Source organism: Hemitrygon akajei, chromosome 21, assembly GCF_048418815.1.
Source record: "Hemitrygon akajei chromosome 21, sHemAka1.3, whole genome shotgun sequence".
Taxonomy (NCBI): domain Eukaryota; kingdom Metazoa; phylum Chordata; class Chondrichthyes; order Myliobatiformes; family Dasyatidae; genus Hemitrygon; species Hemitrygon akajei.
In genome coordinates, this window is record NC_133144.1 from 12,631,702 (window position 1) to 12,651,980 (window position 20,279).

The 20,279-nt window shown below is 43.4% G+C and overlaps 1 protein-coding gene across 1 annotated transcript in view; it reads left to right on the forward strand.

Annotated features, from left to right (window-relative positions):
• The window catches only part of vps13c (vacuolar protein sorting 13 homolog C), a 389,552-nt gene that overhangs the window by 11,283 nt on the left and 357,990 nt on the right, over positions 1 to 20,279 (forward strand). The window contains 1 exon segment of the mRNA XM_073024838.1: positions 17,258 to 17,300. Coding sequence (XP_072880939.1) covers positions 17,258 to 17,300 — 43 coding nt within the window.

The following is a 20,279-nucleotide window of genomic DNA, read 5'->3' on the forward strand; positions in this document are numbered from 1 at the left end:
ATATTCAATTGATGTCAAATTGGGTTTTACTTTTATCTTGCTCTGTGTCAGAAACGAGCCACGCTCCCGAATAATGGCTTCAAGACAAATTCAAGGAAACAAAGTTTATTAACAGTTCTGCAGAGCTGGGCCTCCTCAGAGAAGGGAACCCTGAACCTTACAGGGCAGCAGGTTTTATCCTTCTTCCTTACCACCCCCCTCCCTGACTCGGGAGGTACATAGTGTTTTCCCATTCCATATTTGGAGTTTTTTTTTACACGTTTCTGTAAAACAATAGTCCATATCTCAGGACTTCAATGATTCCACAAACAGTTAATCTTGTCAGGGCTTCTGCATTCATAATTAAATCACATTTGTTTACAGACTTTAACCCAGACATAATTAAATCACATTTGTCCCCGGACATAATTAAATCACCTTTGTCCTTTGACCTTAACCCAGACCTCTTTCAGAAACGCACATCTTAATTTTGAATCTTACAATACCACCCTTTTTCTTTTTAAGATGTGCGTTTCAGCTAGCATTTCTCTCACTCCCAGGGGGCCCACCACCCTTCCTCCCCGTGAGGGTCAACTTTCTTCTTTAATAGCATAATCTTTAGCTCGTTTGTCCCATGTTGGGGTATGGCTACTGCCTGGAGCTGGAATATACTGCGCCTGATCAGTGTTCGTATACAAGGAATCCCACACGGCAAAAGTAAGAGAATCATTAGACCCCCGCCTGCTACTAGGAGAGCGGTACGCCACCAGCTCCCTCCTAGTAGCCCATCTAGCCAACTCATGTTCCCCAGGGATCTCCAGGTTTGTACTGGCACGTGGGCCAGCTTCTGAAATTTGTCAGATATTTTTAACACGGCCTTTCCACTGTCGTCTATCTTAAGGCAACAGTTTGTAAGATTGAACTTCCCACATACCCCGCCTTCAGAGGCCAATAGGTAATCCACAGCCAGCCTGTTCTGGTATATTGCTGTTCGCATCTGGCTCTGCTGTTTTGCCAACAGCTCCAATGCCAGTGCCGCTTGATTGGTTATCACTTCCACCACCGCCTGCAGTCTAATAATTCGGTTTAACATGTAGACAGGAGTGTGATACCCCCACGACCCATCCTGGGCCCAGGTCGCTGGCCCATAGTATTCAATGATGCCAGCCGGTGGCCACTCATCACCCCACTCGCCCACCTTTATCTCCCGTGTTTCTCTCCTTAATGAATCAAACAGCTTAATTCCCAGCTTCTGGTCACCCTCCTGAGGCAGGAGGAAGAACTCCGGTCTTATGAGACCCAGGAAACAAACATGTCACGACTGCTCTCTTCTAGCGGGCAACTCCAGAAGGCGTCTTTTAGATCTATTACACTGAACCATTCATGGTCAGGGGAGATCTTACTCATCAGCGTGTAAGGGTTGGGCACTACCGGGTATCGGGTTTGGACTACTGCATTTAGACCCCGCAGGTCTTGTACCATCCGATAAGTCCCATCTGGCTTGCGCACCGGGAGTATTGGGGTATTATACGGTGACATACATTCCTCCAGTAGTCTGTCAGCGATTAGTCCTTCAATCACCGGCTGCAGCCCTTTTCTTCCCTCCATCGCGATGGGATACTGCTTCCTCCTCACTGGGCGACCGTCCGGTAGCAAGGTGATCTGTAAAGGGCTGATGTTCAATCCTCCCCTGTTTCCCTCTCTATACCATACCTTGGGCTCTATTTTCTGATCGTCCTCTTTTTTTAATGCGAATAATTTTACTATTATTTCTCCATTGCTTGGCACGGTTCCAATACCCAATTGAACTTGCAGATCCCTTCCTAATAGATTAAACCCCGCCGAGGGTAGCAGGAGAAGGTCTCGCCTCGTTGCCCTATCTTCATATCCGACTTCCACATTGTCCACAATGGGCACTTGTATTGTCTTTCCTCCGATACCGGATACCCCCATTACTTTTGTTCCTGTCCGGGCGCCGGGGGGTATCTGGATTACGCTAGATCTTTCGGCACCCGAATCTACCATAAAAGTTGTATCTGACCCTTGGGGACCTAATTTCAGATTTACCAGGGGTTCCTGTCGATAGTTTCTTTTCCCCAAGGGTAGGAACCCCCGACCCCCCTAGTCTTCGTCTTCCATCATGGCATACGAGCGCACTTCCCGTCGGTATTTGGGGCACTCGCGCCTGAAGTGTCCCTCCTCGTTGCAGTGAAAACATCTAGAGGTTCTCTTGGGTTCCCTACTTCGGTCTTGGCTACCGCTTCGTCCCGGCCAGGGTTCTCTTCTTTCTCTTTTGTCTGCGGTCACCTGTTGGACCGTCTGGACCATTATCCTGACTGCTTTCTTTTGTTTCTCCTCGTCTCTTCTAACAAAGACCATCTGTGCCTCACGGAGTAATTCACTCAAGGGCTTGCTATTCCAATCTTCTATTTTCTCCAACTTTTTCCTAATGTCTGGCCAGGCTTTAGACACAAACTCCACTCGTATTAACTGTTGTCCCACCTCTGTCTCTGGGTCTACCCCGTCATATTGTTGCATATTTTTCCGAATCCTATCCAGGAAATCGGTCGGGGTCTCATCGGGGTTCTGGTGGTTCCCGAAGGCTTTGGTGAAATTGTGTCCTTTGGGGACCGTCTGCCTTATCCCCTTTATTAGGAATTCTCGCATATCCCTCATATTTTTCCGGCCCCCCTCCGTTTGCTTATCCCAGCCTGGGTCCACAAGAGGGAATTTCTGTTGTGGCTCTGCTTCGTTTGGCCTTTCCTTTTCCCACGTTACTATGGCCGCCTGTCTTATCATTTGTCTTTCTTGGGTGGAAAACAAGGTTCCCATAATTGAGTACATTTCATCCCAGGTATAAATGTTGGGTCCTAGGAATTGATCCAACTGTTCGGCCAGGCCCATGGGGTCTTCTAATAGGCTTTTCATTTCCTTTTTAAATGTCAGGGGAACATTAACAAATGTCAGGGGAACATTAACATACCCCGTCCCTCCAATTGCTCCTCCCATAGGCACTTCTCTCAGAGGATATAGTCTGGCGGTCTGTTCGACTTCCTCTTTGTGATTTTTAGCTGTTTGTGACCTGGTTTGCACCCTCCTAGCTTCTACACCCCGCGGTTTTGCACGCTCCATTCCCTCTTCACCCTGGTCTGCATTTTCTCCAGCTGCAGCTGCCGATTCATTTTCACTTTCCCTTGCCTCAAGGTCATCGATTTGCGGAGCGGTAGGGGGCACCTATGGGGGCGGCAGGTGGTTGAGCACCTCCCATGTATTCTTTTTCTGTCCCCCTTCATTTATCATTTTCAATTTATAACTATTTGTCGTTGGTAACCAGCATAGGGCATAATCACTTTCTTCGGGTTTAACGTTAGGTTTTGAATTCACGTACAGATTAAGGGCTTGTTGTACCCAATCCTCGCTAGACCCGAATTTAGGCCACCACACAGCCGACCCTTGGATCGGCTGGCGGGACCAGAATTCACAGTACTGTATCATCCTTCTCTTTGACTTCCCTTTTCGCCTCCCGTAATCCCAATTTTCTAGCATCCGTCCCAACGGACTATCAGGGGGTACCCCGGGGTATTTTTCATCGTTGGCGCCTGGATTTCCTTTTTTCCTTTTCTCTCTTAGACCCCTTATTCCCCATCTCGAGGACTTGCTCGGTTCCAGTCCACCCGCAGGCACCCCGTAATTCCACAATTCTCGTGCACTACGTCTCTGCAGGAATTTAATTTGAATGTGACCCACCTAGCTCGGTCACTCCTGTCCAATTCCGGAACCTGTATTCCAGCGATCGCCCAGGAATTCACCTGCAGGCACCCCACAGTTCCACAATTCTCGTGTACTACGTCTCTACAGGAAGAATCACCTGCAGGAACCCCGCAGCTCCACGATTCTCGTGTACTACGTCTCTACAGGAGGATCCACCTGCAGGAACCCCGCAGCTCCACGATTCTTGTGTACTACGTCTCTACAGGAATTCAATTTCTTACCTGGGTCCTGTGCACAGAAATTACTCGATCGCTCACTGTCTCAACTGCCTCGACAACCCCTCTTTGTTTCCTTGAGTCCGCCGGATATCACTCGCTCAAGCCGCGCGGGGCGACGAGCAAGGAATCAGGGACTGCCGAACTCGGCAGGGTGCACCTTCTCCGATGTCCTTCCTTGCCCCCCTCACGGCTGGAGTGTGGATCCCGGACGAGCACCCCAAGTTGTCAGAAATGAGCCACGCTCCCGAATAATGGCTTCAAGACAAATTTAAAGAAACAAAGTTTATTAACAGTTCTGCAGAGCTGGGCCCCCTCAGAGAAGGGAACCCTGAACCTTACAGGGCAGCAGGTTTTATCCTTCTTCCTTACCACCCCCCTCCCTGACTCGGGAGGTACACAGTGTTTTCCCATTCCATATTTGGAGTTTTTTTACACGTTTCTATAAAACAATAGTCCATATCTCAGGACTTCAATGATTCCACAAACAGTTAATCTTGTCAGGGCTTCTGCATTCATAATTAAATCACATTTGTTTACAGACTTTAACCCAGACATAATTAAATCACATTTGTCCCTGGACATAATTAAATCACCTTTGTCCTTTGACCTTAACCCAGACCTCTTTCAGAAACGCACATCTTAATTTTGAATCTCTGTATCAAAAATCTTTGGAAAGATGTGACATTAAAAAGTGCAGAAGAGATTAACCTGGAATAGAGGGCTGTATTATGAGGGGAGATTAGATAGTCAGGGATTCTCACTGGAGTTTAGGAGGCTGAGGGATCAATTTATAAAAGGTAAAGAGATCCCTCCCCCCACCAACCATTGAGCACATCTACATGAATTGCTGTCGCAGGAAAGCAGCATTCATTAAGTGCCTCCGCTATCCAGTCCATGCTTGCTTCTCGCTGCTGCTATCAGGAAGAAGGTACACAAGCCTCATAATCAACACCACCAGGTTCAGCAACAGTTAATACTCCTCAACTATGAGAGTCCTGAACCAGAGGGGATAATTTCCCTCAACTTCACCTCCCCCATCACTGAACTGTTCCCACAACCTATGGACTTAATGTAAAGGACTCTTCATCTTATGTTCTTGATACTTATTGCTTATTTACTTATTTGTTATTTTTAGTTTACTTTTGTATTTGCAGTTTGATATCATTTGCACATTGGTTGTTTGTCCTGTTGAGTGCGGTCTTTCATTGATTCTATTTTGTATCTTGTATTTACTGTGGATTGCTCAGAAGAAGATGAACCTCAGTGTTGTATAGTATATGTACGTTAATAATTAATTTACTTTGAAATTTGAGGTTCACAAAATTATGAAGGACATATAGTTAGAATATGTTTACCCAGAGCAGGGAATCTAGAACCAGATGGCACAGGTTTAAGGTTAGAAGGAAGAAATGTAAAGGAGCTATAAGGAGCGAGTTTTTTTTTTACATGAAATTGTGGTGAAGCAGATGTAATTACACTATTTAAAAGGCATTCTTGAATAGGAAATGCATAGAAGATTCAGGCCTAATTTGGCAAATAGGGTTTGTGTTGATGATTATCAAGGTCATCATGGATGAATTGGCTGAAGAGTTTATTTCTGTGCTGTATCACTCTTTTTGTGACTTCAAAAAAATACGTAGATTGCTTTTCTTTAAATAAATTGTTGGATAATTGATAGGGGATGTTGATACAGTCATGGTCTCTTAATACCAACTGGAAAACTAGAGTCATAGAGTAGCAGCTCGGAAACATTCCCTTCAGCCCAACTTGTCCATGTTGGTCATGGTACCCACCAAGCTTTTCCCATTTTCCTGTTATGGACAATATCATAGAACATACTGTAGGACATCACCGCATAGCACAAGGCCTCTGGCCCATGATGTGGTGCTGACATTTTAACTTACTCTGAGAAATGTCCTACATGGTTCTCCATTTTTTCTATCATCCATATGCCTATCTCAGAATTTCTTAATTGCATCTAATGTATCTGCCTGTACCACCACCTCTGGCTGGTAGTCTCTGTGTGAAGAACCTAACCTCTTACATCCTCCCTATACTTTTCTCCAATCACCATAAAATTATGCCCCTTGTCTGACTGCCCTGGGAAAAATATTTGGTTAACCACTATGTTTGGCTCTTACCATCTTGTCTACCTCTCATCCTCATTCACTCCAAAGATAACAGGCTGAGCTCACTCAATCTCTCTTTATAAGATATACCCTTCAGTCCAGGCAACTTCCTGGTAAATCTCCACTCTACATCCTTCCTATAATGAGGTGATCAAGACTGAACAGATATTCCAAGTATGGTCTAATCAGGGTTTTACAGAGCTGCAATATTATTTCGTGGCTTTTGAACTCAAACCCCCTACTAATGAAGGTCAACAAACCATATGCCTTCTGAACAACTTTATCAACTTGGGTGGTAGCATTGAAGATCTATAGATGTGGACCCAAGATCCCTCTGTTTCTCTATACTGCCAAGAATCCTGCCATTTACCCTGTATTCTACCTTCAAATTCGCCCTTCCAGAATGAATCACTTTACCCTTTTCCAGATTGATCTCCATCTGCCACTTTTATGCTTAGCTCTGCATCCTTTCTATGTCCCATTGCAACCTACAACAACTTTCCACAACCTTCATGTTATCTCTCTAAAGCCTTCCTGTTTATTTACATGTTTAAAAATAATCTGCTTTTCTCATGGGTTTTACATAATCTACCAAAATTAAATTTCATATAAATTAACAGGTGTTCAGAAAATGTGCCTTGCAGAGTTGATAACACTTATTTGAGAGAATTGTAAGTTAATATGATAAACTTATGCTTGACAGAGCTAGATTCAGGTCACTAGGAACATTCATCTGCAGCCAGAAGTATTTTGTGTTAACACTGTTGATAACAAATGTATTCTGGCTAGCTCAGGACTTTATGTGGTGGAGTGTATAAATACTAGATTATTATTTTTGATATTAATGGGTGTCATCTGAAAAATTGCAAGTAGGATTTGGAGAATTTAGATATATCTCACAGAACAACTCAGCTTTTTACTCCTTCCTGAATGATGATAAAATGTTGGAGTTTCTCAGCAGATCAAAGGGGCAGTTGGATTGATGGATTTTTAAAAATGAATTTGTAAGATTGATTTTATTTCCCCTTTCGTTGATGCTGAATGACCCGCTGAGCAATTTTTTTTTAGGTAGAAACAGGAAGTGCGGGGTGTGGGAACTATGAGGGTCTCGGCCCGAAACGTCGACAGTGCTTCTCCTTATAGATGCTGCCTGGCCTGCTGTGTTCCACCAGCATTTAGTGTGTGTTGTTCACTGAGCAGTTTAACAGCTTTCGCTTTAGAGTCCTGTGGCAGGATGGCAGGAAAGCAGGCCATTTAGTCTACCACATCCATGCCAGCCAGTGGACAATGTATCAATCCCATCTTCCTGCACTTGACCCATGGCCTTCTAGTTTGGGCAATTCAGATGCTTGTATAGACACCCATTGAATGTTGTCAGCTGTTCTTCTTCCAGTACTTTCTCCAGCTGTTGATTTTAGGCCATCACCTTGCACTGGGTAAGGAAAGTCCCCCTGTAAATCTCTTGCTCCTTACCTTAAATCTATGTTCTTTGATGATATCTTCTCTAATTTGGGAGAAGCTTCCTGCAGTCCACCCAGGAAAATAGAACCAATTTAGGGAAACACTTGGACTGGCATGGGTGAATTAGGCTGGAGAGTATGCTTCTGCATTGTATTATGCAGATAATGCTCATGTTGAAAGTAAGGCCCCTTAGGGACAACAGAAGCACTTTATGTGTAGTAGGTGGTGAATTAATGGAACTGGGAGAGGGAGAGAGAAAGAAAATAGACAATGGGGTGAAGTGGTGTGCTGAGTGGGTGGTACAGGAAAGGAAACAAAGTTTGGAGGACCAGAGTTAGATCAGGAAGGTGGGGGGGGGGGTGTGTGGTGTGGTGTGAAAGCAGAAGAAAACATACCAGAAGTGAGGGTTAAATAAAACTGGAAAATTCTGCGTGAGTAACATTGGAGTTTAGACTATCCAGGTGGAATATAAAGTGTTCCCTGCTTTTCATTGGGCCTCACCCTGGCAGTGGAAGAGGCTGAGGATGGGTGGGTCTGTCTGGGGATTGGAAGGGGAATTGAATAGCAAGCAGTTGGGAAGTCAGGATGACCATTGTGGTGCTCTTGTCTGTGGTTCATCAACTGATGTAGAGGAGGCTATATCAGGAGCAGCAGATGATGCAGACAAGATTGGAGAAGGTGCATGTGATTCTTCTCCTCACCTGGAAAGGCCTTTCAGGTCCCTGGATGGCGGTGAGGGAAGAGGTATAATAGCAAGTGTTATACCTCTTATATTTGCAGGGGAAAGTTCCAGGGTTCAGGATATGTGGAGAAGGATGAGTGGACCAGTGAGTCATGGACAGAGTGGTCCCCGCGGAAGGTATAAATGGGTAGGTAGGAAATGATGTGGTCAGTGGTGAGATCTAATATTAGATGATGATAAATTGATAATATTTGCCTTCCCACTAACTCTAATCCTTATCTTGACGGCAACTTCCAATCCGTTGGTCTTTAGTTCTCTGAAGACAAAGGAGAGTCAGTGGATGTTGCTTATTTAGATTTTCAGAAGGCCTTAGTTAAAACGCCACAGGCTGTTAAAGGCTTCTAAACAAGGAAAGATGCTGGCATGGACAGAAGATTGGCTTAGCTGAGAGGAGCCAAAGAATGGGAATAAAGGGGCCTTTTCTGGTTGACTCAACCAGATGATGATCTAGGTGTTTGAATTGAGCACCTTGTGGATTATGGATGATATAAAGTTAGGTGGAAGGGCATGTATTGTTGAGGAATTAAGGCATCTGAGAAAGACTTGGGCAGTTGAGAATAGGTAAAGAAATGGCAGATAGAATACAGTGTAGGAAATCTAGGTCATGCATTTTGGTAGAAGAAATAAAGACATAGACTATTTTCTAAACAAGGAGGGAATTCAGAAGTTGGAGGTGCAAAGAAATTTGTGAATCCTAGTGCAGAATTGCCTGAAGTTTAACTTGCAGGTTGAATCAGTAGTAAGGAAGACATATGCAATGTTAGCATGCATTTTGAGAGGACTAGAATATAAAATACTAGAAAACGAGTGCCACAGTGGCGAAGTGATTAACGTTAGATCTCGGGGTGACAGAATTCAGAGTTCAATTCTGACGTCTTCTGTAAGAAGTTTGTACGTTCATCCAGTAAGCATGTGTGTTTCTTCCAGATGCTCCAGTTTCCTCCCATAGTCCAAAGGTTTTGAGGTTAATTGGCCATTGTAAATTATCCTGTGATTACACTAAGGATAAATAGTTGGGTTACTGGGTATCATGGCTCATAGAGCCAGAAGGGTCTGTTATGCACTGTATCTGTAAATAAAAATAAATAAATAAAAACAAGAATGCAATGCTGAGGCTTTAAAGGTATTGGTCAGACTATATTTGGAGCATTATGAGAGGTTTGGATTCCATATCGAAGAATGGATGTGCTGGCATTGGAGAGAATCTGGGGGGCTTTATGAGAATGATCTGTTAAATAAAAGGGTTAATGTTTGAGGAATGTTTCATGGTTCTGGGTTTGTACTTGTTGGAGTTCAGAAGAATGAGGGGTGATCTCATTGAAACCTATCGAATATTGGAAGATCTGAATAGAGAAGATGCTTCCAGTAGTAGGAGAAACTAGGACCAGAGGGCACAGCCTCAGAATAGGTGGATGTCCCTTTTGGACAGAAGTGAGGAGGAATTTCTTTAGCCAGAGTGTGGTGAATCTGGAATTCATTGGCATAGACAGCTGTGGAGATCAAGTCATTGGGTATTTTAAAGTGGAGGTTGATAGGTTCTTGATGAGTATACATGTCAAAGGTTAGAGGGAGGAGGCAGAAGAGTGGGGTTGAGAGGAAAAATAAATCAGCCACAATAGAATGCTGGAGCGGAGTCTATGGCCAGAATGGCCTAATTATGTTCTTATGGATTACATCTGGAAAGATCGAAGGGAGCAAACCCAGAGGAAGACCTCGGCTTATGTACATCAAAAGCCTAGCCAGGTGGCTACACATCGAGGAAATGGAAGTCATCCAAAGAACAATGGATAGATCTGTACAACATGCTGGAGGAACTCAGCAGATCAGGCAGCATCCGTGGAAATGAAGTCAATGTTTCGGGCCGAGACCCTTCGTTAGGACTGAAGAGGGAGGGGGCTGGGGCCCTATAAAGAAGGTGGGGGGAGGGTGGGAAGGAGAAGGTAGGTGCCATGTGAAAAACCAATAAGAGGAAAGATCAAGGGGTGGGGGAGGGGATAGGCAGGAAAGGTGAAGAAGGAATGTAAAGGGAAAGCACTATGTGTAGTAGAAGAAGGCAGAATCATGAGAGAGGTGATGGGCAGCTGGAGGAGGCGGCAGAGTGAAACTGGGATGGGGGAAGGGAGAGGGAGGGAATTACCAGAAGTTGGAGAATTCAGTTTTCATGCCAAGGGGCTGGAGACTACCCAGATGGTATATGAGGCTCTATAATCAGGTAGACAGACTGGATCAATGAATGGATGAGTTATCCCAATGCTTAGGAGTGATGAAACACATGAGAGTAAGGCTACGTCCACACTAGACGGGGTAAATCTGTAACCGAAGCTTTTTCTCTTCATTTTGACCCTCCGTCTGCACTGAAACGGCATTTTCCTCCCCCGAAAACGGAGCTTTTCTAAAACACCTTCCAGAGTGTGTAAATTTGAAAATGCCGCTTGGGCAGGAGTAGTGTGGACAGGGTAATCAGTGATTTCTAGAAACGCTGTCATGATGTGCCGGAACAGATGGTGGCATTTCATTACTTTCCTGAACACAACCCCCCACACAACCTAACAATTTCAGAACAGACGGCAACAAGACTGAAACCAGAAGAGTTAGAAATGTACTCACCAAATACTTTGACCCATAACTTACTGAATAAATAAGTATACTCACTTTGCCCTGTTTTCTGTCCTTGCTTGTATGAAGGTGGTTTACCTATTTATGCAAGTACTTCTCTGACGATAGATGTGTAACAGTCTACTGTAACATTGTATGGAAATACAAGATAACACTGATGCAGACATGTTTTATACATTTAACAAGGTGCTTTATTAATGCAACAGAGTTAGTCAGTTTTTCAATGTTCGTCGTCAGCCGGGTCATACTGTCCGTGAACTCCCTGTCAATTGCCTCCATACTCTCTGGCATTTGTTTTTTTTTAGTTTTAAGTCCTCCTGTGCGAGAGCCAACAGCTGTCTGTTGTTTGGCAATGCTCTTTTAAGTTTTTCTAGTCTGTAACTGCACAAACGCACACTTTTACTGCGAGATTCAACACCAACCATGTTGCTTGTTTTCTGAGGATGTGTCCTGTGCATACCCAGTAGGAAGAGATTAACCCAAATACCCGTTTTAATGTGGGCTGGAGGTATTTTCAAAAACGCTTGGTGTGGATGCCTATCGTTTTTACAAGAAATCAGCGTTTTCAAAATTATCTGCTCTAGTGTGGACGTAGCCTAAATCAGTGTCAAGGAAGGCAAATGCAATGCTAGCATTCATTTCAAGAGGACTAGAGTATAAAGTCAAGGATATAATCCAGAGGCTTTAATAAGGCACTGATGAGGCCTCACTTGCAGTGTTGTGAGCAGTCTTGGATCCCTTATCTAAGAAAAGATGTGCTGGCATTGAAGAAGGTCCAGAGGAGATTTTTGAGAATGAATTTGGGAATGAAAGGGTTAACATATGAGGAGCATTTGATGGCTCTCCGCCTGTACTCGCTGGAGTTTAGAGAATGAAAACTATCGAATATTGAAAGATCTGGATAGAGTGGATGTAGGGAGGATGTTTATAATAGCGGGTGAGTCTAGGACCAGAGAGCACAGCCTCAAAATAGAGGGATGTCCATTTGGAACAGAAATGAAGAGGATTTTCTTTAAAAGTAAGCCAAGATATTAGGCCTGTGAGCCTGACATCAGTTGTGGGAAAGTTATTGGAGGGTATTTATAAGGGACTAGATATATGAGTATTTTGTTAGACATGGACTGATTAGGGATAATCAGCATGGCTTTGTCTGTAGTAGATTGACTAACCAATCCTGTAGAGTTACTAAGAAAATTGATGAAGGCAAGGTAGTGGATGCTATCTACGTGGACTTCAACAAGGCATTTGACAAGGTCCCACATGGGAGGTTGGTCAGGAAAGTTCATTTGTTTGGCATTCAAGAAGATGCATTAAATTAGATTAGAGATTGACTTTGTGGGAGAAGCCAAAGAGTGATAATAGCTGGCTGCCTCTCTAATTGGAGGCCTGTGACTAATGGAGTGCTGCAGGGATGGGTGCTGGGTCCTTTGTTGTTTGTTGTCTGCTTCAGTGATCTGGATAATAATGTGGTCAATTGGACCAGCAAATTTGCGGATGAACCAAGATCGGTGGGGGGGGGGGGGGGGATGTGTGTGTAGTGGACACTGAGGAAGGCTATTATGGCTTGCAGAGGAAGCTGCATTAGATGGAAAAATGAGCTGAAAAATGGCAGATGGAATTTAAATCAGACTATTGTGAGGCGTTACACTTCAGTAGAACCGATCAGGGTAGGTCTTGTACAGTGAAAGGTAGGGCACTGAGGAATGTGGTAGAACAAAGGGATCTGGGAATTCAAAGAAAGTGGCAGCACATGTAGATAAAGTTGTAAAGAAAGCTTTTGGCACATTGGTCTTCATAAATCAGTGTATTGAGTGCAGGAGATGGGATATTATATTGAAGTTGTATAAGACATTGGTAAAGCCTAATTTGGAGTATTGTGTGCAGTTTTGGTCACCTACCTACAGGAAAGATGTAAATAAGGTTGAAAGTACACAAGAAAATTTACAAGGATGTTGCTGGATCTGGAGGACCTGAGTTATAAGGAAAGATTGAGTAGGTTAGGACATAAACCCTTGGAACATAGAAGATTGAGGGGAAATTTGATCGAGGTATACAAAATTATGAGGGGTATAGATACGGTAAATGCAAGCAGACTTTTTTCATTGAATTTGGTTGGGACTACAACTTGAGGTCATGGCTAAGGGTAAAAGGTAAAAAGTTTAAGTGGAATATAAGGAGAAACCTTCACTCAGAGGGTTATGAGTGTGGAACAAGCTGCAAGCACAAGTGATGCATGTAAGCTCGATTTCAACACTTAAGAGGCTTGGAGAGCTACATGGATGGTAGAAGTATGAAGGGCTATAGTCTCAGTGCTGGTTAATGGGAGTAGGCAGTTTAAATGGTTTAGCATGGTGTAGAAGGGCTGAAGGGCCTGTTTCTGCGCTGTATTTTTTCTGTGACTCTATGACTATAAATCAGCCATGATGGAATGGCAGAGCAGACTCAAGGGCTGAAGAACCTAATTCTACTCCCATATCTTATGGTCTTATCAGAAATAATATATTTGAAGATTGACAAATTGGTCAAAGAAGAGATCTGAGAAAGATGGCGGGACTTCGGGTATGAATTCCAGGGCTTAATTGGTGAAGAGCCAGTGAAGTAGATAAAAGAACAAAGACGCTGAAAGTGTAGGGTTACGATTAACCATGCAGATTCCTAATATAACCGTGATGAATATATGGAAGTACCGTAGATTCCGGACTACAGAGCGCACCTGATTATTAGCCGCTGGCTCTAATTTTAGAAATAAAATCAATTTTTTAATTGTAAAGGCCGCACCGGATTTTAGGCCACACCGCTACTTTTAAATATACATACGTATCGGTAACACAAATTACGTTGCATATACTTTTTTACTGAACAGCACGAACAACATTCCAATATCTCCTAGCGACTGGTAAAAATATATATATTGCAGCCTACCAGGAAAAGTTATTGATCGACTTTAACTTAAAAGCAGCGTTTTCGATCGGGTCTAATCGGGTCTGACGCTTGCGCAATGCGCTCGGGTCTAATCGGGGCTGACGCTTGCGCATTGCGATCGGGTCTAATCGGGTCTGACGCTTGCGCAATGCGCTCGGGTCTAATCGGGTCTGACACGCTTGCGCAATGCGATCGGGTCTAATCGGGTCTGACGCTTGCGCAATGCGCTCGGGTCTAATCGGGTCTGACGCTTGCGCAATGCGCTCGGGTCTAATCGGGTCTGACACGCTTGCGCAATGCGATCGGGTCTAATCGGGTCTGACGCTTGCGCAATGCGCTCGGGTCTAATCGGGTCTGACACGCTTGCGCAATGCGATCGGGTCTAATCGGGTCTGACGCTTGCGCAATGCGCTCGGGTCTAATCGGGTCTGACGCTTGCGCAATGCGCTCGGGTCTAATCGGGTCTGACGCTTGCGCATTGCGATCGGGTCTAATCGGGTCTGACGCTTGCGCAATGCGCTCGGGTCTAATCGGGTCTGACACGCTTGCGCAATGCGATCGGGTCTAATCGGGTCTGACGCTTGCGCAATGCGCTCGGGTCTAATCGGGTCTGACGCTTGCGCAATGCGCTCGGGTCTAATCGGGTCTGACGCTTGCGCATTGCGATCGGGTCTAATCGGGTCTGACGCTTGCGCAATGCGCTCGGGTCTAATCGGGTCTGACGCTTGCGCATTGCGATCGGGTCTAATCGGGTCTGACGCGCTCGGGTCTTGCTTCGAGTATTTTCCATGTTGATGAGGGTGAGTACAAATGACTGATTTACAATAATTTAATTGTGAAAGTGCGCTTGATTTATCGTACAATTTCATTGGACCTCTGTGAACTACTCATCAATTTTATTGGTCTACTGTTACGAGGCAAAATGTTTACGAGGCGGCATGAAAAAAAAAACCATGTATTAGCCGCTCTGGATTATTGGCCGCAGAGTTCAAAGCTGTTCAAAATGTGGGAAAAAAGTAGCGGCTTATAATCCGGAATCTACGGTAAATAAATTAATGAACAGTCTGGATAGAGAGAATAGAATGACACTGCCTTTGGTGGAGGGTTGAAGGGCTGGAGGTCATAGGTATAAAATGAAGGGGAAGAGAAGTAATAGTCATTGAGAATAAGTTTTTGAACATATTGAAATCTGGAATTCATATCCTACAGATATGGTAGAGGCTGGTTCTATTGTGGCTTTCAAGGGGGAACTGGTAATTGGTAATATAGTCACATGTACTGAGATAATAGTGAAAAACTTTTGTTTTACATGCCAGCCATACAGACTATTTCATCAATAGTTCAGTAGTTTGATTTATCAGAGAAATGTATGCAATTCTTTTTCTTCACAAATATCCACAAAAACAGAAGAGTGCCCCAAAGAATGAATAACTGTAAAAATGTTAGAACCTCGAAGTGCCCCCCACTCCCCTTTGCACGCACAAGCAGCAACAAAGCAGTGACCCTCCCCCACCCCCACCCACTTCAGCAAGAATGCATCAGCAACCTCCACCCACCAAGCATGCAATAGCAAAGCCCCCAGTAAAGGCCACGATCAGCAGTACAACACAAACTAATCGCTCACCGGACAATTTGACATGCCGCAGGTTCTCACTCACCCTAAAGGGAAAAAAAAGGTGACCCCCTTTCACAGTGAGATGGGAGACATAACAAAACAACTTGCTGATTTACAATTCTAAAAGTCATCTGCACTGCTATTTTTCTGAGTTCTGAGACTCAAAACTAGGCAACCCAGCTCTCATCTACCAAATGAGAGAAAGAGACCGTAGCAACAGCTGATCCAGTGTTTCTGATGTTCCGTTCTCTCCTGCGGCACTTCAGTCAGCAGTACCATCTTAGAATCAGTCCATCTACAGGACCACAGAACCTTGGAACCCTAAAGGTGCACTCATCTTCTAGGCCGTGTCCCGGGGTTATAGAAAAGCAGCTGGTCATGAACCCCTGAGAGTGGGCCCCACCACTGCAAAGAACTGAAGTCTGAGTGTAACTCCAGGTTAGAGTCTTCAATAGAACCCCATCCACCCTGAAAGGGAAAAGGAGAGATATCAAAGGTGGAATATCAGCTGTTTTCATGGATGAATGAAAAGAAGTTGCAACTTATTGCCATTATGATTCGGGCTCTGCCTGCGAGTCATATCAGTACATCGAGGTTGTACAAGGGAAAAGCAATTGTACAAAGTAGAAGATAGTGTTACAGTTACAAAGTACAATGAAGACTGGCAATAAGATGCAAGGTCATAACAAGGTGGATTGTGAGTTCAGGTATCTATCTAAATGTACTGGAGAACCATTCAATAGTCTTATAATAGATAATAGAAGTTGTCCTTAGTGGTACATGAATTTAAGCTTTTATATCTTCTGTGAAATGAGAGAGGAAGAACGTGTCCAGGGTGGGATGGTTTTAAACTTACGTTGGCCATTTTTCCCAAGGCATTGGGAACTCTCCATGGAAGGAGGCTGGTTTCTGCAATGTGCTGAACTGCGCCCGTAACTTTCTGTAGTTCTTACAGTCTTGGGTAAAGCAGTTGCCATACCAAGCCTTGATGCTTTTGGATAGAGTGTTTTCTAATGTGCATATATAAAAATTGATGAGGGTCAACAGGGACATGCTGAAATTTCCTTAGCCTCCAGAGGAAGTAGAAATATTAGTGTACTCCCTTGGCCATGGTAACAATGTGGCTGGACCAACTTGCGGGTGATATTTACGCCTTGGAACTTGAAGCTCTCAACCAGCTCCACTCTAGCTTCATTGACATTGAAGTTATTGACCAGCTGTTTTGTTGGTGTTGAGGGAAGGATAGCTGTTATGACACCATATCACTCATCTCTCTTGTCTTCTTTCTGTACTCTGACTCATCATTATTTGGGATTTGACCCAAGATATGTCGTCTGTAAACTTGTAAAGGGAATTATAACAGAATGTGGCCTCACAGTTGTGCGTATGTAGGGTGTTGAGGGCACAGCCTTGTTCAGCGCCATTGTTGAGGATAATCATGATATTACTGCCTATTCTTAAAGATTGCAGTCCATGGGTCAGAAAGACAAGGATCCTGTTGCAAAGCAAGGCACTGAGCCTCAGGTTTAGGATTGGGAGTAAAATTGGTGAAAATACAAGTTGAAACAACTGACTTGTTCTGGTTGGTTCTGGTTCAGTGACTCGTTGAGCGAGTTTATGATTAAGAATGTGAGTTGGTGTAATGACACGGCTGGGAGGGTGAGGGTTATGTACTTTATGAAATATTCTTTTCCTCTCTGTTAAGGCAGTTTCATGCATTTAATATTTCTGTTGATTTGTGAATTTGTATTGTGTACTTCACCAAAACTAATGTTTTATTTCCTCATTTTTAATTCCCAAACAGAATGATTTTGATGTACCTTTTAAAATCAAGGCTGGACAAATAGGTATGTAATGGTGCAGTTCAGTTGTACAAATTTACTTTCTTCCAACCATGACTTTTTGAGTTAGGAATATTAATCGCATAATAAAGTTGGAGTTCAAAAGGTAAGTGGCTAATCCCAGGGTTTGCCGTTCTGCTAGGTATTTGATCTAATGCCAATACAAAATATAATTTTTTATATTGTCAAGGAAATTAATTTCAAATTGCTTTACTGGACTTGAATGACATTGCATCTTGTGCTTTTAATTAACATTGCTTGATATGAGAGAAAAGGAGATAAAGATGCATGAGATTAACAGTGACCTTGTATCTTGGATTCAGAACAGGCATGCCCATAAAAGATAAAGAGTAGGGGTGGAAGGGTGTTATTCTGCTGGAAGTCTGCGACCAGTGGTGTTCTGAAAGTATCGGTGCTGGGACCTCTGTACTTTGTGATGCATTAAAATAACTCAGATGGAAATATAAATGGATGTGTTATAAATTTGCAAATGACACAAAGATTGGTAAAGTTGTTGACAGTGTAGAACAGGTGTTCTCAGCCTAGGTTCCACAGACCTCTTGGTTAATGGTAGGGGTCTATGGCATTACAAAGATTGGGAATCTCTGGTGTAGATGGCTGTCAAAGAATGCAACAGAATGTAGATCAGTTGAAGGTACTGGTGGAGAAATGGAACTGCAGAAGGATCTTGGGTTCAAGTAAGTGTTACCTCTGGATACATTGAATGAATTCTGCCCTTTCTAATCACTTCACAATATGGCTGTCTCAATCAATATTAAAGAAGTTGAAATCACCTTCTGTTACAACTCTATTATTCCAACACCTATCTTCAATAGAAATAGATACAGCGTAAAAGAGGTTCTTCAGCCCACTGCTTCATTGATGATCATTAACCACCTTTTACACTAATCCTGAACTAGTACCATTATATTCTGCCCAGATCTCCAAAACCTTTCCCAGATTAAAGCAGCGCTTACATGCTAGGGGCAGTCTACACCAGCTAATTAACCTACCAATCTGTATGTCTTTGGGAGATGGGTGGAAATTGGAGCACGTGAGTGAAACCATGGAGAACATGCAAACTCTACACTGACAGAGGACAGGATTAAACTTGGGTCTCTGGTGTTGTAAGGCAACTGCTTTACCAGCTGCTCCACCATCCCTTCCCTCATTATCTTCTTAAGCAGTCTTTCAGTAAAGAGGATAACTTGTTTCCACTCTACTTATGAGTTCTGAGCAACAAAAATCTGTTAGAGGAACTCAGCATGTCAAGCAACACCTGTAGGGAAGAAAGTGTTGTCAATGTTTCAGGTTGAAACCCTACATCATGTGGTTTCTGAGATTACTGTTGAAGCCAGTGTGGGATCCACAAACTCCACTTCCTTTTGGGGCAGGAGATTTTGGTGGTATAGATGGGTGGATAGTTTATGAGATGTTGGTGTGCTATCTCTCTTTGACCTTAGTTTTCAGGGGTTCCCAGAGATACTAGAGCTGCTCAGAAAGTTCCAAGACGCTCCTTTATTTTGAGTAGTCACAGATGTGGCAATATTCCAATTTTTTAATTTTTTAAAGGAGACTTTTTAAGCCTCTTCCTCTGAAAATATATTCCAATGGTGGTGCAACATTAAAGTACTAATATGTCTCTTTTCTTAATTCCATGTTGATGTTCTTGATCATTTGATTTTCTGTTCTCTCTGCTACTCTTTGGCAGGACTGAAGGGTTTTGGCCCGAAATGTCGACTGTACTTTTTTCCATAGGTGCTACCTGGCTTGCTGAGTTCCTTCAGCACTTTGTGTGTGTTGCTTGGATTTCCAGCATCTGCAGATTTTCTCTTGTTTGTGACCTCATCAACCACAACTGTTTTTCCTTTCTTTACATATAATTGTTTAAATCTTTGTTAGTGATGTAAGTGAGTTGAGAAATGGCATGTGGCATTCAACTTGGACAAATACAAGATGTTGCACCTTGGGAAGTCAAACTAGGGCAAGGCCCCACAGTAAATAGCAGGATACAGTGGAGTATTGCAGAACCTAGAGATCAGGGATCAGATGCGAATAGCTCCCCGAAATTGGCCTCATGGGCAGACAGGGTATCCCTACATATTTGTTCTTCTAATTCTCACTGGCTTTTGGAAAGCCTATACAGGTTTTCCCTGCTATCCGAAAGTAGAGCATTCCTATGAAACCTTTCGTAAGCCGAAATGGCGTAAAGCGAAGAAGCAGTTGCCGTTAATTTATATGGGGAAAAGTTTTTGAGCATTCCCAGACCCAAAAAATAACCTACCAAATCATATCAAATAACACATAAAACCTAAAATACCAGTAACATATAGTAAAAATAGGAATGATATGATAAGTACACAGCCTATATAAAGTAGAAGTTATGTATGTACAGTGTAGTTTCACTTACCAGAATTGGGAAGTGAATGGATGCTGACTGAAAGAGACCACTTTGCTAATAGCAGAACCAATAGTAACATTGGCAGCTTTTAAGATTCTTTCTCTCTGCGTGTAAATAGTACGAATGGTGGATGCAGGCAAGTTCAACGCATGCACAATGTCTTTATTTCATTCACTACGATCAAAACGCTTAATTACGTCCAACTTTACGCTAAGTGTAACACCCTTACAAGCTCTGTTAGCCTTTTCTGATACCTTAGGACACATCTTCCTAACGGATGTACAAAATAAATTGAGATAAAGCACAGACGCTCACCGACACAGTTCAAAGCTATGGTGGCTTGATGCTGAATGTAGTTCCCGGGGAAGGGGCTTGGTGGTGCCACTGTCGCTGCTCAGGGTGCGCGCTGCCTCTATAACGGCTTGCTGCAGAACAAATGCTCAATGCTATTTTTGCTTTTCGCTTTTTTTCGTAAAAGCAAAAATCCTCTTCGGATTTCTTCTGGTTAGCGAAAACAGGTACTAATGTAGGTCTTTCGTAAAAGTGAAGTGGCGTAAAGCGAACTTTCAAAAAGCGGGGGATAC